This window comes from Delphinus delphis, chromosome 15 (genome assembly GCF_949987515.2).
Source record: "Delphinus delphis chromosome 15, mDelDel1.2, whole genome shotgun sequence".
Taxonomy (NCBI): domain Eukaryota; kingdom Metazoa; phylum Chordata; class Mammalia; order Artiodactyla; family Delphinidae; genus Delphinus; species Delphinus delphis.
In genome coordinates, this window is record NC_082697.1 from 78,821,352 (window position 1) to 78,843,871 (window position 22,520).

A 22,520-nucleotide genomic window follows, 5' to 3' on the forward strand; every position below is an offset into this window, starting at 1 on the left:
TCCCTGGTGCCAAAAAGGTTGGGGACTGCTGATGTAGTGTCAAGGATGCACTAAGTGGCACCCCAGGATATCAGGGAAGACCTGTCGTAGTTCAAATGGGATGTTGGAAGAGTAAGTGGTCATTAGGTGAAGAGACAGAATTCCAGGTGGGGAACAGATGTGTGCAAACGTTGGAAGGCATACTAAAGGTGTGAAATTCTCTGTAGTTGGAGCACAATGGTGTTATCTGGGGAGCTAGGGCCCCAGACAGGAGTGGCAGCAGGACAGGATGGTGCAGACCCTCAGTAACGTTAGGGTCAAGCCCATAAAATATAGGTTATGGCGGCAGCCCTGTCCAGAGGATTAAGATGCTCCCCTGGGAAAGAGCCTCCCACCACACCCTGCACACAGCACGTGCCACCAGCTCGCCCGCTTAACCCTGGCCTGCTCGTAAGCTCACTGGACTCGGGGACGCCCCGGGTGGGACGACCAGGGCGGGGCACGCTGGGTGGGACGCCCGGGGTGGGGCACCTGAGACTGGGCGCGCAGGCGCGCTGATGCCTCGAGCCCCATGGGGAGGGCGGGTGCGCGCGCTTCCTCGCGCACGCGCGCACGGAGGGGGCGACGGCCGCGGTGACGCTGTTTGCGCCGGGCGGGCGGCGGCGCGTGAGGCGCGCGATTCCCGGTGCCTTGGGAGCAGTGCCCCGGCCCCCGCCGTTCCCACTGACGCCATGTCGGGCCGGTCTGTCCGGGCCGAGACCCGCAGCCGGGCCAAGGATGACATCAAGAAGGTGATGGCGGCCATCGAGAAAGTGCGGAAATGGTGAGGGGCCAGGGCCGAGGGTGCTGGAGGGGGACGCCGGCCCAGGCCCAGAGCGGCGGTGAACTAGCGTGTGGGGTGGGAGCCGACCGGCGGGCGCTTGGGGGAAGGGGGAGCGGAGAAGGCGGGAGGAGGGTGCTGCTCGCGTCGGCGTGAGGTCAGAGGGCGCGCCAGCCGCAACCAATCAGCGGGTCGCCCGGCCCGCGGGTCCGCCCACCTGCCCTAGGGCAGCGCGGCGCCGGTGGAGCTGTGGGCGTTTGGCGGCGCTCGGTCAATGGGACCTGGTTCGCACGCCGGTCCTCTACGTATGAAGTCTAAGTTAGGTGAGAGCTTCTCGGCAAACCTACATGCCACGGGACCAAGTGGTTATTGGAATTAAAAGCCCTGTGTTTCGCCTAATACGGACCCACACGAGCGAGCTGGGTAGGCATTTTCTCTTGATGGCCTGGGAGCTGTTAGTAGTGGAGTCAGGATCTACCCTTCGTTTGGAAACGGCTCCTGTAGCGTTCGTTGCAGGCGCCGGTTTACCGCCTATTTTGTAGAAACAGTGATGCGTTATCACCTTCAATATTCACAGCCAACTGTTTGCGCCAACTTCTTGAGTACTTTTCTCTAGCTGATTACTACTAATAATTTTAAAGTCCGGGTAGGTGTTAGCTCCCTCCAGGAAGCCTTCTCCAAGTTCTCCTGCCCTTCACTCTCCACTCCCTTTATTATTATTTTTTTAATTAATTAATTTATTTTTGGCTGTGTTGGGTCTTCGTTGCTGCGCGGGTGCTCTTCTCTAGTTGCAGCGAGCGGGAGCTACTCTTCCTTGCGGTGCGTGGGCTTCTCTTTGCGGTGGGTGGGCTTCTCATTGCGGTGGCTTCTCTTGTTGTGGCTCACGGGCTCTAGGCGCGCCGGCTTTAGCAGTTGTGGCCCACGGGCTTAGTTGCTCGTGGCATGTGGGATCTTCTCCCACCAGGACTTGAACCATGTCCCCTGCATTGGCAGGCGGATTCTTAACCACTGCGCCACCAGGGAAGTCCCTCCACTCCCTTTAGGGTCATTACCTTGGACTTTATTTTCGTGTTTATTTGTCCATTTCTCTACAAGATCAAGTTCCTTAACTCTTTATCAATAAGGGCTTGATATATAGTTGGACTCATAAATACTAGTTAAATAATTAATGATTTTTCCCCTCCAAATCTCATCCTTCTAGGTTTTTTTGGGAAACCTAAAAATGGGCATACCTTTCTCTTCTGGCCATCTCCGTCCTCACCTGCAGCCTAGGGCAGATGAGCATATTCTCTCACCGAGAACTCTTGTACCAACTTCCCTATGATCTGCCTGCTTCAGGACTGGCTCATTCCCCAGTCCATTCATCACATTGTATTTTTCTCAAGGGTGAATCTTCTAGCACTCCTGCTTAGGAAATAATGCTTCATTGATCTCTTCTTGCTCTTAGGATAAAGACCAAAGATGATCCTTCTTGCCCCACCAGACTGGTTCAAACTGCCCTCTTTCCCAAGATGCTGGCCATCTTTCAGTTGGGGCCACACTTCTGTTTCTGCTACCTGGTGTCCTTCCTCTACCCTCTCCTCCCCCTTGCCTAGTTAACTCCTAGTTGTGCTCTCCAGTTGCTTCCTCAAGGACACCTTTCAAGATCCCCAGTCTAAATCAGGTCCCCGACTGGAACTTTCCACAATTGTATTAGGTCGAAGCATAATATATTGCCTGTATTTGCCTTTTTAACCAGCAGAAGCGGCAGTTTGATATGGTTAAACCTAGTGATTAGGTTTCAAACTGTGAGATGAGTTGTGTGATGTCTGTTTCCAGTTGGAATTTCGGGTCTGTGAGGGTCAGGACTGTGCATCTTGTTCCCTGTGTGCCCAAGACTTAGCATAGGGTCTTGAATATTAAATATTTTTGAGTAAATGAGGAATAAATGAGTGGCTGGCCAGGAATTAACTCCCGTTTCCTAAGTCTTTAGTTCATTCTTCTTTCTGTTACATCATAGTCTCTACATTTCTGTGATGTTACCATTTGCTGAATAGCATCATCAATAGCAGCAGTAACAGCAGTTACTTTTTTTGCTTTTTTGTCCTCAAATTGGGATGCGAAACTTGCAGAAGTCATACTCCAGACTCCCCAACTCTGGCCGTTCATAATCTACACTCTTATTCAACAATGTCACTTGCCTTTCCCTCCCCAGGTATGTGCGGGGTGGGGAGAACAACTCATTTTTTAAGGCTCATCTCAAAAGTAACCTCTTGTAAAATGAAACCTTAAAGCAGCCTTTCCATGGCGGCTTGGCCTTCACCTCTTCCAGAAGCCAGTGTGAGGCTCAGGTCTGTTAGTTGGAAGCATCCTGTCCTGCTCCTGTGATTATTTTTAAATAGCATTGTGTTTCAATCCAGAGTTCCACAGGAGTCATAGGAGTTCTGCCTTCCGTGGGATATCCTGATCTTACTCTTTCAGCCTTCTTCCTTGCCACCTTCACGTGTTACAATGCTTTCTTTACTTATCTTTTCATTGCTATGAGTTCCCAAGAGAGGGACCCTATCTTATATATCCTTTATCTCCTATTGGGCCTTGTATATTAGGGCTTTATAAATATCAGTGGAATTGAATTAATTTTGGGGAAATAAAGAAGTTTATGCGAGATAGATACCTGAATTTGAAAATGTGCTGATACTCTATACTGCTGTAGGCTGTGAGGAACAAAAGGTTTTGGTACACTGTACATGAGCAAAGGTGGCAAGTAGAGGGTTCAGAGCCAAAGGCATTTGATAGCAAAGTGTTTCTGGAAGGGATGATTTTGTCCTGAAAGGTAAGGTATGATTTGATGGAGAGGAAGTTTAGAAAGCACTTAAGATTGAAGGAATGATCTGCTGAGAAGTGGGAAAGCACAGTTATGATCAGAAAATCTATTTTATTGTTTATCAGTTCTAAGAAGTGTCTTTGTTTTAGGGAGAAAAAGTGGGTGACTGTGGGTGACACGTCCCTTAGGATATTTAAGTGGGTTCCCGTGACAGACAACAAGGAGGTAAGTGTGGAAGAAAATCGAAACAACAAAAAGGTAACGTCTCCTTTCTTTCTTTGATTGCCTCTTAATTATAATGGAATGTATTTTCCCAGAATTGAGTTGAAAATACTTCAAGGCATCCTCTGTCATTGGTCCACGCAAAGCCTCTTATTTTATTATTCCCTCCCCTTTATTCCCTTTCCTTAACCCATTCCTCTTTTCCAGGGCTTGACAAACTACAGCCCAGGCCTGCTCCCTGTGATTCAATATAGTTTTATTTGAACACACCTATGCCTGTTTGTTTCCTTATTTGTGGCTGCTTTTGAGTTGTAATGGCAGAGCTGAGTAATTGCCATAACACCTAATGGCCTGCAAAGCCCAAGATATTTATTATCTGGCCCTGTAAGAAAAAGTTTGTGGACTCCTGCTGCCCACTGTAGTTTATTACATCATGTGTTTAATATGTATATATGCCTTTCTAATTCCTCTTCCATGGGTTTATTTGGACACCTGTATATTCTTTTTTTCAAAATTTTTGTCTGCATTGGGTCTTCGTTGCTGCGCACGGGCTTTCTCTAGTTGTGGTGAGCGGGGGCTACTCTTCGTTGCGGTGCGCGGGCTTCTCACTGCGGTGGCTTCTCCTGTTGTGGAGCACGGGCTCTAGGCGCGCAGGCTTCAGTAGTTGTGGCATGTGGGCTCTAGGGTGAGTGGGCTTTAGTAGCTGTGGTGTGCGGGTTCAGCGGCCGTGGCTCGCGGGCTCCAGAGCGCAGGCCCAGTAGTTGTGGCACACAGGCCCATTTGTTCCGCGGCATGTGGGATCTTCCGAGACCAGGGATGGAACCCGTGTCGCCTGCATTAGCAGGCGTATTCTTAACCACTGTGCCACCAGGGAAGCCCAACCAGTATATATTCTTAACAGCAATATGAGTTCTCACTGCTCCAAATCCTCATCAACAGTTGGTATAGTTAGACTTAATGTATTAAGATATCTCATTGTGGTTTTAATTTGGTGATTAATGATGTAATTACTAATGAGATGGAGAATCTTTTCAGCATCCTTTTGGATTTCCTCTTTTAAGAAGTTCCTATTTAAGTCTCTTTGGCTGTGGTCTTTTTCTTAGGACTTGTAGGGATTCTCTGTGTTGTGGACACATACTCTTTATTGATTAAATACTATCTGTACCTTTTTCCATTCCATGGCTTGTCTTTACACTCTGTTTATGCAGGCTTGAGTAACAGAAGTTTTTTGTTTTTGTTTTTTAATTTTATTTTTGGCTGCATTGGGTCTTCATTGCTGTGAGCAGGGGCTACTCTTTGTTGTGGTGCGCGGGCTTCTCCTGGTGGCTTCACTTGTTGCAGAGTGCGGGCTCTAAGCGCACGGGCTCAGTATTTGTGGCTCACAGGCTCTAGAGCGCAGGCCCAGTAGTTGTGGTGCATGGGCTTAGTTGCTCCGCCGCATGTGGGATCTGCCTGGACCAGGGATCGAACCTGTGCCCCCTGCATTGGCAGGCGGATCCTTAACCACTGTGCCCCCAGGGAAGTCCCGAGTAACAAGTTTTTAATTTTAATATAGACAAAATAATTTTTTACTTTATAATTAGTGCTTTTAAACTTTTTTTTTTTTTTTTTTTTTGCTGTACGCGGGCCTCTCACTGTTGTGGCCTCTCCCGTTGCAGAGCACAGGCTCCGGACGCGCAGCCTCAGCGGCCATGGCTCATGGGCCCAGCCGCTCTGCGGCATGTGGGATCTTCCCGGACCAGGGCACGAACCCATGTCCCCTGCATCGGCAGGCAGACTCTCAACCACTGCACCACCAGGGAAGCCCTATAATTAGTGCTTTTAAATGTCTTAAATCTGTTCCTTCTTTGAGGTCACAAAGGTATTCTTCCATATAATCTTCTACAGTCTTGTTATCCTGTTCCCATTTATAACACACCTGGAGTTGATTTTCGTGTATTTTGAAGTAGGGGCCCAATTTCATTTTTTTCCATGTGGGTATGCATTTGTCCCACCACTTGAAAAGACTGTTTTCCTCCTGCTCTGTAGAACCAACTTTGTCATATTCCAAGTGTCCGAATATGGGTCTGTTTGTGTGTGTTGCCTCCAGCTTTTTTTGGTAGCACAGATGACTCTGGTGGACATTCCTTAAACCATTGTCCTTGAGGACTTGTGGGAGGTTTTCTCTGGATTAGATGCCCAGGAGTGAGATTTCTCTGTTACTGGCTGTACATACATGATTGTTTTGACTAGATGCTGGCTGTCAGAGCTCTCTCCTGAATAGCTGCACCCGGATACTTAGTACACTTCCCCAGTTGTGCTGCAGGGCTCCCGTTTCCCACATCTTCAGCAACATCTGATATTATCTAACTCCTAATTCCTAAGTCCTGCCAATCTGATAGACGTAAAGTGGTATCTCTTTGTTTATTTTGCATTTCTCTGAACACTAGGGAGGTTGACAGTTTTATCTCTTCAGATTTACTTTTTATTCATTTAGATTTCCTCTTTTCTGATTTCTTTTTTTTTGCCCTGAGGCTTGTGGGATCTTAGTTCCTCAACCAGGGATTTAACCCAGACCCTCGGGCAGTGAAAGCACAGAGTCCTAGCCGCTTGGACTGCCAGGAAATTCCCCTCTGATTTCTTGTATTTTCCTTGTTCTTGGATTGGGTTTCCTCTTTACTTTTCTGATTTGCATGGCTTCTTTGATTGATATTCTAGATATTCTAAAAGACACCGTGTCTTCTTTTGATTTGTGTTTCCCTGGTATGTCTTGTAATTCTGTTTTTCTCTGTTTTACATTTTTCTGCTTATTGGGCATATTGGGATTAGGTTTAGCTGTGGGTGACAGAAAACTCAAAGTAGTAATGGTTTAAAAAAGTTTTCTTTTATTCTTAGAGGAACAGAAATATGCAGTCTAGGACCGGTGTGGCACTTCCACTCTAAGAGTCCCCAGGGACCCAGGTTTCTTGCAACCTTTCTGTTCCTTTTTTTAAAAAAATAAATTTATTTATTTATTTTTGGTTGCATTGGGTGTTCATTGCTGTGTGTGGGTTTTCTCTAGTTGTGGAGAGAGGGGGCTACTCTTCGTTGCGGTGTCGGGCTTCTCATTGCGGTGGCTTCTCTTGTCGCAGAGCATGGGCTCTAGGCCCACGGGCTTCAGTAGTTGCGGCGCGTGGGCTTAGTTGCTTTGCAGCATGTGGGATCTTCCCAGACCAGGGATCGAACCTGTGTCCCCTGTGTTGGCAGGTAGATTCTTAACCACTGCGTCACCAGGGAAGTCCCACCTTTTTTTTTTAATTTATATTTAAGAGATTAATGGTTCTCTATTCATTTTACTTTATTTCTATTGTGGTAAAATACACATATCATAAAATTTACCATCTTAACCGTTTTTTAAGTGTACAGTTCAGTAGTGTTGAATACATTCACTTTGTTGTGTAATCCATCTCCAGAACTCTTCATCTTGCAGAGGTAAACTCTATATGCATTAAACAATTGCCCATTTTCCTCTGCTTCATGTTTGACCTTGTATCCAAGTTTGAGCTCCAGCCATCATTCAACACATTCAAGTTCAAGGCAGCAAGAGAGTGGAAGGATGGGCAAATGGTATTTTCATGAATTTAAGGAGTTTCCTAGAAGTCTCCTCAGGACATGTATACTAACTATGTGTGTTCATAATAGCTGTGGCACATTTAGGGGCCGGAAAGGCCGTGAAAATGTCACCATCTAAACACTCTACTTATGGGGACAAGGATTTCTGCCATGATACACTTTCTTTTTTCTCTTCACCTCAAATTCAGTTTCAAATTTTTCTTCCGATTTGAAAGTTCCACATTTTATTTTTAATTTTTTTATTGGCTATCTCTAACCTAATAAGACTTACACTTACTATTTTTCTGTATCAGTGTATAACGCTTATCAAAATCTGTGTTTCCCCTCAGAGCCTGAACACATTTTTAACCACCCCTGGTCTCTACCCCCACTTTCATTCCTGCCCTCTCCTTAGTTTTCAGTGGAATTTCAGGTCAGATATTCTGTTCAGATATTTCTGTTTTTACAGACATTTCTTGTTTTAGTCATTGCTTAATTAGACAAAGTAAACATTACTAATTATTTACTAACCCTTTGTACCTATTTATTATTGCTTTCTCTTAGATTCATTTCTTTTCTTGCTGGAATACACCCTTCAAGAGTTTTGCCAAAGAGGGCTTGTGTGGAGAAAACGTTCTGAAAATATCTTTGTTTTACTTTCATGTTTAATTGATCATTTTACCTGTATATGAAATTCTAGGTTAAAAATTATTTTCTTTCAACATTTTGAAACTATTACTCAATTGTTGTGCTTCTGGTTTTCTGTTGAGAAATCTGATGTCAGTCTAATTCTTGATTTCTTTGTAGGTGATTCTTTTATATTCCTGGAAACTTTTAGAATTTCTTCTGTTTGACCTGGAACTTCTGTAAGAATATCCTGTAATGTGGACATCTAGCTTCATTTCTTAACTTTTAGTTTGTTTCATCTCTTTATTCTGTCCTCATATATTCTGACTTCTCAACCCAGTTTTTTTTTTTTTTTTAAATTAATTTATTTATTTACGGCTGTGTTGACTTTTCGTTTCTGTGCCAGGGCTTTCTCTTGTTGCGGCTAGTGGGGGCCACTCCTCATTGCAGTGCGCGCGCCTCTCACTATCGCGGCCTCTCTTGTTGCGGAGCACAGGCTCCAGACGCGCAGGCTCAGTAATTGTGGCTCACGGGGCTAGTTGCTCCGCGGCATGTGGGATCTTCCCAGACCAGGGCTCGAACCCGTGTCCCCTGCATTGGCAGGCAGAGATTCTCAACCACTGCGCCACCAGGGAAGACCCTCAACCCAGTTTTTGCTCATTAATCTTTTCTTCAGCTCTATTTCTGCTAATAAACTCGTTCACTTAATTGTTTTTTCTTTTTTTCCACGCTGTGCAGCTGGCTTGTGGGATCTTAATTCCCTTCCCAGGGATCAAACCTGGGCCCCAGGCAGTGGAAGCGCTGAGTCCTAACCACTGGATTGCCAGGGAATTCCCTCATTCACTTAATTTTTATTTTGAACGAGTTTATTATTCATACCAAATTTCCTTTGTTGTTGGTTGTTCAAAACAACTTTCCAGTGTCATCCTTATCTTTCTGAGGAGATTTGCTATGTTTTATTTCAATTCTTCTGTCCCACTAGTCTGCTTCTTCTGGTATAGCTTGTTCTGTTTATTGTCTTTCATGGTGCTTGTTTTCCTCCAGTGTCTGGTTAGTTTTTTCTGTGCACTCATCTTTTATTCCTTTTGACTCTGAGCTGCATTGGCTAGAAATGTGTAACCGTGTAACCGAGGCTTTGTGTTCCCTCCTCTAAATGGATTTAGGGGATGGGATTAGCCTCAGGGTTCAGCCTTTCCCTTTTCCCCTCTCATCTTCCCTTGCCTCCCAGGGAACTCCCTAGTACCAGTCTTCCACGTGCTGCCTTTATCTGGGAGCAGCCGTCCTTGTCCAGCCCAAGGACTTGGTGGGTGAAAGTTAGGGGGGGCCCTGGAGTCACCCTTTGTTTTTCATCTAACCCTGGCTCTGGTGATGCCAGTACCCATAAGGGCCAAAGGTCAGGCTGCTAGATCTCTTGGGTAGTGTGTACATGTGGGGGAAGGACACTGCCAGCAACCCCCTCCCCATTTCTCACATGTAAGACCCTGGCGCTTTCCTATTTCAAGTTCTCCTGCCCAGGACTCAGTTCCTTTTGTCTCTCCGAAGGGCTTCTTACAGTGTTTGTGTTGGTTTCTGAGCTGGGCCCTGAGGTCCATCGGTTTATCTACCTTCCAGTGGTCCATGATAGTGTGCCATCTTCTAAGGTACTGGCATAGACCAGTTAGGTTAGGAAAAATAGAAAATGACCAAATTGGTAAAGAAAAAAATGTGAAGGACATAAGGGAGTGCGGCACTGCTGATGGGAGAGTAAATTGGGACAAACTTTCTACAGGTGAAGTTGATCGTATATGTATACTTAAAAACTTAATTAACCAGATGGTGGGAATCCTTTCACAGTGTATATGTATATCAGATTAACCCAGGGTACGCTTTAAATATCTTACAATTTTATTTGTCAGTTATACCTCAGTAAAGCTGAGGGGGAAAAAGCTTTCAGAATATTTATGCCTTTGATCTAGAAGTTTTATCTCTAGAAATTTATCCTCAGGACATAATCATGATGTGTACAAGGTATATCTATAGTGTTGAGCATCACAATATTATTGTTTGTGGTATTTAAAAATTGCAAGCAAAATGAAGATCTTATTGTAGAGAATTCATTAAGTTATTGTGCACCTGTATATTGTAAAGCTTTGTAACCATTATAAAAGATGGTGTAGAAGATTATTCAATGGCATAGAAAAAAACTTTTTTATTTTTTAGGAAGTTGCATATTTTATTATTAAACTGTTTCTTATTTTCCTGCAAGGCTGTTGCTTCACTGTATAAAAATAGCACAAGCAAACACAGTATATTGCAAAATTAACATAGTAATGTTCTTAATTGGACACGATACAACTAACAAACTTTTCTCCACTGCCATTTATTTCCAGTGGCAATTTCATTGAGTCTTTTGACCTAAATCCAGGGATGGCTGTAAGCAAGTTATTTTATATATATATATATATATATATATATATATATATATATATATATATATATATATATATATATAAATATATAGTTAAGATAACAATGTTATCCTTGAATTACATAATTTTTATAACTAGTTTTACCACAGATAATTTCAGGAATTCTAAATATTATAACTGGAGACTAGCCTAAAAATCATAGGGTGTTGTGAAAAAGATGCAGAGTGTTTATCAGAAATCATGAGGAAGTTAAGGGGTATTTTCTTCAGGCAACATTGTTGAAAGTCGTTTCTTTTGCTAAAAGTTGCCTTTTTTTTTTTTTTTGCGGTACGCGGGCCTCTCACTGCTGTGGCCTCTCCCGCTGCGGAGCACAGGCTCCGGACGCGCAGGCTCAGCGGCCGTGGCTCACGGGCACAGCCGCTCCGCGGCATGTGGGATCTTCCCGGACCGGGGCACGAACTCGTGCCCCTGCATTGGCAGGCGGACTCTCAACCACCGCGCCACCAGGGAAGCCCTAAAAGTTGCTTTTTAAAAATCTATCCACCACTAATTTAAGACAGCTATGCTAGATTAAGTTGTTTCCAACTAGTTTATTCAGGGGTTCCATGTTCACTCCTCAGTAGATTTTATGTATTTCTCATATGCTTCCTCACTCATTAGTTCATCTAGTTCTGAAGGCTTACTGAGTGTCATCTCGATCAGCCAACCATCTTCATAACAAGATTTGTTGACAAGTCCTGGATTTTCTGCTAGAGCTTCATTATTTTCTGTTACGTCTCCTGATGGAGGAGAATGGAGTTCACTCGCAGCTTTCACACTTTCCAAAGCACCAAATTCTTCGTTTGTTCAATTTTGTCCCAACTTCAGGCAGACTACAGTAAACAACATCTCCCAACGCTTCCTGTGCAGAATTGCTGATTCCCACTGTTCCAACATCATTTTCTGTTGTTACCCATTCATGTTTGTCTGTGAATTTACAACCTGACAGCAGAGCGGGTCCGGTGAGCAGCGCCCGGTCGGTGCCTGCCGCAGTCCCCAGGGCCACAGTGGGCAGGGCGTGTTGGGCACAGAGGTGGTGCGCAGGCTGCAGACTGTGGCCCGCACGCTCCGCACCACTCGCAGCACCATGTTCACAGAGAAAAATGTTTTTAATATGGTGAATGGGGGAGGGGGAGCAAGTTATAATGCTGAATCATGAGCCATTTTCATACAGATGTATGTTGTATCGGTTGTCTCGGGTTGTACAGGTGATTTTCATTTCTTTTTCTGTATTTTCAGAATTTCTTATAGTGAATGCATATTTTATGTGAGCCCAGAATCATTAAAATAAAGATAAATGAGAGATCAGAAAAAAATAATGATAAAGCCAAATGTTGGCATGGGTGCCGTGATGCTCGTACTCCAAATATATTGCCAGCCTCCTTGTAGAGAGTGGTGGGTGAGCCACAGTATATTTTAAGAAAAATATGTTTAGTTTATACTTTTTGATCTAGAAGGAATTTTTTTTGTGAATTTAGTCACATAATCCAGGAAAAAGTGAAAGTTGAGCATTGTGGGTTTATTCCTACTAGCAATAAACAAAAACAATCCTAAATCAGGTAAAGCTAAATGTCCACTAGTTGAGTAGTGATTAAGTGATTATGATATCTGGAATATTGTGCAGCTAGTAAAAATCATGTTTATGTAGCCTCTGCAGTAAAATGGTAAAGTGTAATTACATTAAAATTATGTCTGTATATGAAAAAATGAAGGGAAGGACTGCATGTATGTGTACAGTTGATTTATTGCCGAGCTAGTATTGAGAGTATTAAGAAACACTAAGTTGTATTACTAGTACGATGCACGTACAATAAATAGGCAAGTATAAAAAGTATGAATTAGTAAATTTGAGATTATTCAGATTTGAACTTTTGGCTCTTGGGATGCTCTCATTTGCAAATGCTTGGATTGATGATTTCCTGTCCTGTGGATTATTTCCTTGTTTGTTGCAAGCTAGTGCTTACCTTCCCACTGTGGTTCCCCCACATGTGTAACCTGCATCCTGCTTGAAGGCAGAGGTGGACATGGGAGATCATTTTGAGTGGATGTGGTGGATTGGTGAGGAATAGAGCTAGCAGGGGCCCCTTGTCCTGTCACTGCTTGCATTACATATAAAGTGACTCCTTCCTTTGTCCAGTCAGAGGTCCTTTCTTCTTTCACTTATTTTTCTTCCCTACTGTGCTACTAAAACAGGGATCTTTCTCAAATGGGTATTTGGTGTTTCTCACCCATGCCTGTAGGGAAGGACTGGATAGAGCATTCTCATCAGGGCAGAAAGCAGAAGAGTCCTACAGGGAGCTCTAGTGGAAGACATGTATCTGCCTCTCACTTGCGATTCATGATATTAGCACTGGGAGGGTCCATTTTACTGACAGAGACACTGAGGCCTGGGGACACCTTGTCCAGGATCCTGTTATTCCTCGGGTCCTGGATTCTGAAACCGCTGTTGTTCCTCCTGTTCCTAATCCAGACCTCTCTGGTGTCTCAGCACCTTCTCTCTCTGTGAGTCTTCTGCTTGGCTCTGTCATATTCCTCTTTTTTTCCTTTTCTAGAAAGAAAAGTCAAAATCGAACAGTTCAGCAGCCCGGGAACCTAATGGCTTTCCCTCTGATGCCTCAGCCAATTCCTCTCTCCTTCTTGAATTCCAGGGTGAGTTGCATCCATATGTCTTCCTTGCAGGAAACTGAAAAGATGACCCATTAATAATCAGAAGAATAGTCTGTGTGTCATTTCAGTGCCTACTGTTTTGCTGGTATCTTCCTGGGCACTTTATGGAAGCCTTTTCATTTAAACCTCACAATAACCCTGCAAGAGAGACCACAGTCTCCTCACTTTCCAGTTACGGAAACTGAGGCTCAGAGAGGTGAGGTTACATATCTAAAGTCATATCACTTGTAGGTGGCAGACCCCATGGTGGGTCCCGGTTTTCTGGATCAGAAGCACTTTTCTTTAGACTGTGTATTTGATGAGAGTGCCTCAGAGGAGACCCCCTCCCCCCCCATGCCGGGGCATCTACCCATCCACCCTTAGCCCAAGCTCTGCCTCCTAAACCAGTCTTCGGTAGACGTCCTGCCTGAGTCAGCACTACACTCATAACATTACCTTTTATACCTGTGTGGCAGCTACTGTTTATGAAGCACTTTCACTTCAGTTTCTCATTGTTATCTTTACATTAGCCTGTGATATAAACCAGGCAGTTATCATCATCCCTATTTCAGAAAACTGATGCTTGGAGAAGAAAAGTATTTGCCTGAGCAGAAGAGTGACAGAGCTTTATTCTTTTTTGTGATAAAATGCTACTTCCATTTTAGTATAGAAGGTGGTGGTCATTGTAGGATAAAGACTAGAAAGGGCTTACAATTTTCTCTTCGGAACTAGACTGGGAGCGACCAGGTATCTCCTCCTCACTTCTCCCCCAACCCCTGCAAGGTCAGTGTGGTACAGGAAGAGAATACAAGGGAAATGTTCTCTAGCTGTGTGAGATGTTCCATCATAAAGCTCTGGGAGACAATGGGAGGCTCCATTTCCTCAGTCTGGCCCCTATCTTATCCTTTTTGTTCATTGAACATTTAATGAACTCCTACTATGTGCCAGGTACTGTGTACTGCACTGGAGATTCAAGGACCAGTAAGCCACAGAGCCTGCCTGCACAGAGTGTAATGGAGGGAGACTGGTGTGTAATATAGTAAATGCAGGTGTGCACAGGAAACAGCAGGAGCATAAAAGAGAGGGTGGTCATTTCCACCCAAGGGAGCCTGGACACGAGGCTCTGTGGAGGAGGTGATGCCTGAGCTGAATGTTGGCATGTCTAGGGGCTTTGCAGGAAGACCGGAAAGAGCATGTCATAGCAGACACTGGTACTTGAAGCTGCTCTTAGGTTAGAGTCCAGTTTGGCAGGAGCCAGGGTACATGGGGAAGAACAGCAGGTGGTGAGCCTGGAGATCAGAAGGGAGTTTGTAGGTTGGGATAGGGCCATCTCGTGGGCAGTGGGGAACCGACAAGGGTTTAGAAAGATCATTCTGGCAGTGGTATGAGGTCCAGTGGGGGTGCCTGAGACTGCAGGAAGGGCAGTTGGGTAGCTGTGGCTGGAGGCCAGGCAAGAGATCATGAGGGCTGAGCTGAGGCCACGGGGAGAGGAAGGAATGGGCACAGGCCGAGTCAGGGCAGTGGGTGGGGCAGATTTGGTGACTGGCTGCTGGAGGTCAGGGAGAGGAAGGCCCTGCTGACTCTGTATTTTTAACTTAGGTGGTGACTTTAAGCCTTCAGACAGCGCTTCCCAGGTGGGATCCCACGGTCCTTGAGGCGGTGAGATGGAGCCTAGGCAGGTGCAAGGGCCCAAGCTGACCACCTCCAGACACTATCACCCTCCTTCAGACAGCCGAGAATAGCAGACAGACTCTCATTTTCTACACCTCTTGTATTGTGAGAAAGGTTGAGAGGCACAGATGTGTTCCTCCCTTCACTGGACAGTGGGAAAATACCAGGTCCCAGCTATAAGTGGTGGATAATAAAGAAGGGATTAATAAGCATATCTTGACCTTCCTGAAATATAAATGTTGCATAAACTTAAAGATTCTGGCTGCATCTTGTGGTGCTTAGAATATGTGTCATAAGATAGAACATGCTTAAATTAATCAATTTAGACTCTTGTTGGTAAGTTGCAGTGCACAGAAGCCCCGAGAATGTCTGCCTTTGGTTCAGAGGCTGTTTACAGCCGTGATCATTGTGTGCCTGGCTGTGTCCACGCTGTCTGCAGAGACACCAGGCCCTTGGCTCTGTACTGAATTACTCTCAAAAGTGACCACCCTCAGCTGTTGCCTTTGTCATGTTTGGTTTTCAGATGAAAACAGCAACCAGAGTTCCGTGTCTGATGTCTATCAGCTCAAGGTGGACAGCAGCACCAACTCGAGCCCCAGCCCCCAGCAGAGCGAGTCCCTGAGCCCAGCGCACACCTCCGACTTCCGCACAGATGACTCCCAGCCCCCCACCCTGGGCCAGGAGATCCTTGAGGGTGAGTCTCTGTTGGCCCCAATGAGCGTCTTGGAGGGGCCTTGCTCTTGCTCTTGATGTTTCTCTTCTTTAGAGTCACAGGTTAGAGAATTTGCCCCAGAGCTGGCAGCTTCAAGCCGTTTGTCAATTGTTTGAGGCTATTTTGGGAATGGTTTTATTTTCGCCTTTCACAGAATGAAGAAAGAAAACAGCAACACAACTGAGCGCCAGGCTCTCTGTAAGGAAGGCACTTTTCATATTTGATGCCTGGTATGACTCTCTCAAAAACCCCATGAAATGGCAGCTGTTATCTCCATTTTACAGATGAGGAAGTAGTCTTAGAAAAGTTCAATTGCTTGGCCATGATCACACAGCTAGTAACTTGTGGAACTGTGTGTCTCATTTCATTCCTTCTAACTTCGGAGCTCGTGCTCTTTGCACTAGATGCTGCGAATTTCTTCTTATAATGTATATTGATTCTGCGGCCTGTGTTGCCCCTTCACCAAGGCGTCTCCACATAGCTTGCAGGAGCACTCCCCCAGCTTGGGGCAGAGATCCCATAGGAGTCTCCTGCCTCAGGAGGCCCTTCAGCTACGCCGACCTTGCTTTTGCAGAGCCCTCCCTGCCCGCCTCAGAAGTTGCTGATGAACCTCCCACCCTCACGAAGGAAGAACCAGTTCCATTAGAGACACAGGTAAGGAGGTGCTTTGGGTTTCCCAGTTTCTAAGAAAAAAGTGAGGGCTCTGTTAATGTGCACTGGCTCTATAGCACGGGATGTGCTGTAGTTGGGAAGGCAGCACGGACGCTGGGCTCCAGGTTATAAGGTAGGGGAAGAGGTTTGGTTATCTGTGAGACAGTGGGGGATGGACTTCCGGGTTGTAATTAGGGTAGAAGGGGAGGTCTGTTTCAGAAGGATGGCCCTGTGATTCCATGCCCTGGCTGCTTCTAGATTGCTGAGGAAGAGGAAGACTCAGGTGCGCCTCCCCTGAAACGCTTCTGTGTGGACCAGCCCGCAGTGCCACAGACAGCGTCAGAAAGCTAGCACCACCCTGGCACCCTTCGCCTCCTGGCCCCAGGCCTCTCTTGCATTCTGGTTCTGGCTGTGCTGTGCTGCTGGGCTAAGGGCAAGCACTGGGCTCCAGAGCCTGCACATAGGAGCCTTCTGGGCTGGAAGGCTGACATAGGACTGGGGGTCGTAACGTCATCTTCCCGTCCCTGGCACCTGTGTCTGCTTGATCCTGAGAAGAGGAGCACTCCTGTCCTTTTTGCACCCCAAGTAGGCTGGAGCATCGGCCACTCCAGGGTTCATCTGTCACCTCCAGGTAGCAGTCTCTGCTCCGGAACCTCTGGACTGAGCTGCTGGTGCTTCTACAAGAGGAAAGAGATGTGGAAGGCATCCTCTAGAGAAGAGAGTGCCTAGGGCTTACTTGAATTGAATGGAGACTGTAGATTCATGGACTTTCGCATAGGGCTAGGGGCCCTGTAGGCTGCTGTTGGAGAATGCCTGAGTAGACTCCGGAGGCAAGGGAAGGGCTTCGCTCCATGAGAGGGTGGAAAAGTCCATATAGATTTCTTGCTATCCTGGCACTTCTGCCCATTCCTGAGGTTATCCTGCCTCTCATGGGCTCTCTGGCTGCTGACAGTCCTTTGTCCCCCACTGTAACCATCCCCTTCCCCCAACACACACGCGCGCATGCGCGCGCGCGCGCGCACACACACACACACACACACACACGCACGCGCAGCTTTTGTTGTTTCCACCTGGACATTTCATTCCAGCATCCCCTGCCTCCCGCCACGGTCCCCAGCACTCCTGCCGCAAACTCTGCCCCAGCAAGAATTTGAGGTTCTGACAACAGCACCCATTCCCACAGTACTCCTTCAGCTCAGACTTTCTAGAAAGTTCCCTTTTCTTTGAAATCTGCATGTTTAATTGAACCTCGTGATTTTATTTTTTGTTTCAAAAAAGTTTAAGAAAATGGAAATGGGCAACAGTGAGTGAAGACATATTTTAGCACCGAATAGAATATTTTTAAAATTAAACTATTTGAAATATGTCTTGTTGGTAGCTGAGTGCTTCATTCTTGAAGGTTGTGGAGGGCAGGGGCTGGGGGGGCGTGGTGGCTGAGTGCTAGCGAAGTCACTGTGGGCTGGGCCCTGCCAGTTGTCTTCACTCCCACAGAGTGACTTTCTGATGAAAATGATTTGGAGACTCCATTTGAAGTTGTCATGTACTTGGAATTATACTTCTGTCCCCGCCTACACCAAATGAAAACCTGTGTACACTGCACAGCTCCAGGTCCTTAGGAGGCTGACTTTTGTTCTTTAACTTTTGTTTTATTATGGTAAAATACACAACCATAAAACGTACCATTTTTAACCATTTTAAAGTGCACAGTTCCGTGGCACTAAGTACATTCACAGTATTGCGCAGTCATCACCACTGTCTAGCTCCAAACATTTTCATCACTTCAAACAGAAACCCATACCCTTTAAGCCCTTTAAGCCCTCACTCCCCGTTTGCCCCTCCCCCGAAGGCCCTGGCTATCACAAGTCTGCTTTTTGTCCATGGGTTCCTCCTTTTTGCTCCCGATTCCAAAGGAAAACAGTAGAGTCATGGTGGAAAAGAATTCTACATTCTATATCTCCAAGAATTTCATTTCCTGGACTTCCCTGGTGGCGCAGTGGTTAGGATGCCACGCTCCCAATGCAGGGGGCCCGGGTTCGGTCCCTGGTCAGGGAACTAGATCCCACATGCCGCAGCTAAGAGTTCCCATGCCACAACTAAGGAGCCCACGTGCCACAACTTAAGGAGCTGGTGCAACTAAAATAAATATTAAAAAAAAATTTCATTTCCGTATTCCCTAAAGCGATTCCTCTCATTTCTCTTAGGGGCTCCAGGTGTCATGGATGAAACTAGAATCCCAGTTAATTCTGTTGCCTTTTTTTTTGTCATCTCTAGTTGGTTTTTTCGTCATCTTTAGTTGTTTTTTTCTTAAAAATTTAACAGGTACTAAAAAACTTTAATGTCACAGATACTAGAATCATATGTGGTACATGAAGTATGTCTTAATTTGTTTAAACAAAGGAAGCTATTGAAAGTATAATGACCAAGAGACCATAAAAAGTGACCAGGCAGATTTTGGAAAAGAATCAAATAGAGGATCCTTTTAGTGGGGAATAGTATTAAGAAACCTAGATAAACCTAGTTTTGCTGAAGAGGAAGGAGTCTGAGGGAAGAAACAGAAACACAGGACAGATTGTGGAGGGCCTTGAAGGTCACGTCAAGAGAGTTTGGTTTTACTCTGTTGGCTTTAGGAAGCCAACCATTAGAAGCCAAGAACAGGGGAGTGACATAGCAAGGTGCCATGGAGAGGAAAGAGAGGGAGGCAGGGGGACAAGTTGGAAGGACCCTGCCAACCTTATCTAGATATGTTTGCACTTATCAAGAGGAGACTTACAGTTCTGTGAGTTTGAGGATAGAACAGCGATAGGTATATGGAAAACAAAGTAAAATACATGAGGCAAACCAGGGGAAACAAAAGAAGAAAGGAAATGCAATCAGTTCACCATGTGGATCATTTGTGAATAATTCATAATCATAAGTTATACACTGACTATTGATTGAACTATTGCAACGTAATTATATATGCTTGTATATATGTATGGTGTTTCTGGGGGATATAAGAGGGCTAAGTTCTCATCTTCCACTGACGAAAGTCAACAGCTAATATTAAAACTGAAAAACTAAAGAAAACAGCAATATATATGTTATTTAGAAATAGGGAGGTAAATACCAGAGGAAACAGCTTAATGTATTGAAAATGGGTGCCTGGGGGAAGCAGGAAGTGGATGGGGGAGAGCACTGCAGGGCTGCTTTTTGTAGAACTATTTGTTTTCTTAACTCCATCTATATGTTTCCTTTTTGGAACCATGTCCATTTTACCATGAAAAAAGACATAATTTTAATGTAGTTTAAAACATTTTTAAAGAAGAAAGTCATTACAGTAGTAGTTTTGGCCAGAAATAATTGAAGTAGGATGCAGTGGGGATGGCAGGAAGGGGATGGTTCACGATTTTAGGCAGGCAGAATTGCTGTCATCTGATTGACTCTATGGCTGTGGAGCTCAAGAGAGGTCAAGGCAGAGCCTGTGAGGTTGTGAGGAAGGTGGGGCCATTAATAGAAATAAAAAACACCCACACAGAGCAGGTGATGGAGGGAACAGAGATCACAGACTGCAGATTTGGGATGTTTTGAGGTTTAGGAACCAACAGGACAGGCCGGAAAATACCAGCCAGAAACTGAAACTGTAGGGAATTCCCTGGCGGTCCAGCGGTTAGGACTCCATGCTTCCACTGCAGGGGGCACGGGTTAGATCCCTGGTCAGAGAACTAAGATCCCCCCTATCCACATGGTGCAGTCAAAAAAAAAAAAAAAATGACAAGCTGAAACTGTCTAATCAAGGGTTTCAGTGTGCATCAGTGGAAGAGGGGTGTTAAAAAATCTTGTGTCAATTAGCTCCATTGTTTGTAAATTGGAGCCATAGAAAGAAATGGAGGACAACCACCAAGCAATAGTCACATTAAAGTTTATTATTTTTTTCTATTTTAAAATGAAAATATAATCACTATAGAAAAACAAATGGAAAAATATACAAAAAGATAACAAAGAAAATAAAACCAACCATAACTCCATCTCTCCAAGGTAAACACTATTCTTTGTTTGGAGAGACACTTCTTAGCTCCTTTTCTTGGGACTCCAGCTACTAGGCTGTATTCACAAAGCCCCACTTCTAGCTTCCACTTCGGTCTGCAGGATTTCCAGCTGTGTTCTGGATGGCTCTCCAGGGTACTGGTCTCCGGTTCTTATGGCTGAAACTGAGTCCATCACTGAGTCTCCCATTTTAGATCTCCGCTTTATCACCACCAGGGGCTGGATTCCAGTCCACAGCAGCCCCAAGCACTGAAATGACTATGGTGACCATTCTCATGTGCAATTAGATGCGTTTTTTTAAATATCAAAAGTTTCCAAAATTTGTTTTTTGGATGTTTTTGGAGTTCTTATTCTGTGTGTAGTCTGCTGTTAGTTATCTAGCTCTGCAAGTGTCCATCCCATTAGCCACTTAGTCTGTGCCTCAAATCTGGCCACCTGTCTCCACTGATCTTGCTACACATTTGAGGCCCTTGCCACCAGTGCCACAAACTACTGCAGTTCCCTCCTATAGAGTCGCTTCAATTCAACCCTCACACGCTTTGGCCAGGATGATGACTTCCTCTGCCACTCTCATCTCTTGATACTTTCTGCCTGAAAAATCCCTATGTTTTAGGCACATTGTCCTGAATTTACCAAGTCTGCTCTGCTGCTCCCTCTGCCTAGAAGGTTCGTCCCTCATTTCCTCTGCCTAGTGGAGTGGGCTACTTGCCTCTTCACAATCAACTCAGATGCCACATCCTCTGAGGTTTCTCCTAATCCTCTTAGAGGAAATTGCTACTGAAGGAAGAAGAGCTCCCTTCTCTGCTAGGTGATCAGAAGGGGCTTCATAGAGATGGCGTCTGACCTATATCAATGGAAAACAAAAATGTTGCCTGCCACATCAGTAAACAAAGGATGTTGCAGGCAACAAGCCATCACCTTACAGCTGAGCCATGAGGGAACTCAGGATAGAAACAGGATGCCCGCCATCTAGCAGTGCCCCCTGCCCCCCGCCGACCCCCAAACTCAGGAAGAGAAAGCACAGGATACTGGCCCCAGATAGCTGAGGTGTATATCAAAGGAATGATTTCAGTGAGCCCTGACTTTTGCATCTTCCCATACATAGAAAAGCAATAAATCTCTTAACTTGAGCTATCTGGTTTTCTTTAACAGTAATCTTTCGATATTCTGACTACTACCTGGTCTTTGTTGCAAAAACTCCTATGTATCCTGGCTCCTCCCTTACCTCTTCCAAGCAGTCTCTCAGAGCTATCTGAGATGTTGTGTCCTGGACTTAAATCCTCGGTTTTGTCTGCCAAATAAAACATAATTCTCAACTTTTAGGTTGTGCTTTTTTTTTTTCCAGTCGACACCTAGAACTTACCTTTTACGTGGGTGGGGGGGGTATCCTTCTCACTTCAAGGTGAGAAGAAAAGGAGAAAACGGTCTGGCATTGGCATGCTGCCATTCAGGGATATCTAGCAGTCTAGCCCTGTCGAAGACCAGGCTGGGAAGGTACGTTCTGGGCACTGAAGATTTTTTTTTGTTTTTTTTTCGGTACGCGGGCCTCTCACTGTTGTGGCCTCTCCCGTTGCGGAGCACAGGCTCCGGACGCGCAGGCTCAGCGGCCATGGCTCACGGGCCCAGCCGCTCCGCGGCATGTGGGATCTTCCCGGACCGGGGCACAAACCCGTGTCCCCTTCATCGGCAGGCGGACTCTCAACCACTGCGCCACCAGGGAAGCCCACTGAAGATTTTTGAACCAAGGGTGACAATTTAACCAGGGATGAATGATTAATAAGTGTGTTTCTGACTGTACTGGATAGCCAAGCAGATTTTGGACTATGTGGGTGTAGTGTGCTTGGAGAAGTAGCTCAAATGTTCTCACTCTCCAGGCACAATTATTGCTGTTTTCTTACTGCGCACTTTGTACAGCATTCATCACACAGAACTGTGATTATTTGTCTCTCATTTTTTCAAGTCTCATTTTTTTCCCCTGTAGCACCCAACGCAGGGCCCTGAACATTGTAGGTGCTAGTAAAGACTATTTGAATGAAGGTATGTATTTTTAATAGACATGTCGTTTAATATATTTTTCCAAAGAAGATTCTGTATTATCCTTTCCAGCAAGCCCCTAGAAGCAAGCATTATACTAATATCCAGATCTCAACCACACTCTAGTCTAGAAGCAGGTAACTTTGGGGGGAGCAAGGCTGGGGCTCAAGTTACCCCTCGTAGAACCTTTGCTGAGGTAAGGTCTGGAGGTTACTTCCCGCCAAGCCCTCCTCCCATCCGCCCCACCCGCGCACCTCCGGGCGTGGCCGAGAGCGGTGCCTTTAAGAAGGGGGCGGAGCCCAAGTGAAAAGACAA

At 45.4% G+C, this 22,520-nt stretch overlaps 1 protein-coding gene and 1 pseudogene across 1 annotated transcript; one reads left to right on the forward strand and one right to left on the reverse strand.

The window, feature by feature from the left end:
- Positions 1 to 564: 564 nt before the first annotated feature.
- Positions 565 to 17,514, forward strand: BCL7B (BAF chromatin remodeling complex subunit BCL7B). The gene is made up of 6 exons (XM_060032252.1): positions 565 to 802; positions 3,752 to 3,827; positions 13,021 to 13,117; positions 15,309 to 15,479; positions 16,072 to 16,151; positions 16,407 to 17,514. The coding sequence occupies exons 1-6, from the start codon at positions 711 to 713 to the stop codon at positions 16,497 to 16,499; spliced, it is 609 nt and encodes a 202-aa protein (XP_059888235.1). The 5' UTR covers positions 565 to 710; the 3' UTR covers positions 16,500 to 17,514.
- LOC132438853 (glycine cleavage system H protein, mitochondrial-like) lies at positions 10,782 to 12,907 on the reverse strand (annotated as a pseudogene).
- Positions 17,515 to 22,520: the final 5,006 nt, after the last annotated feature.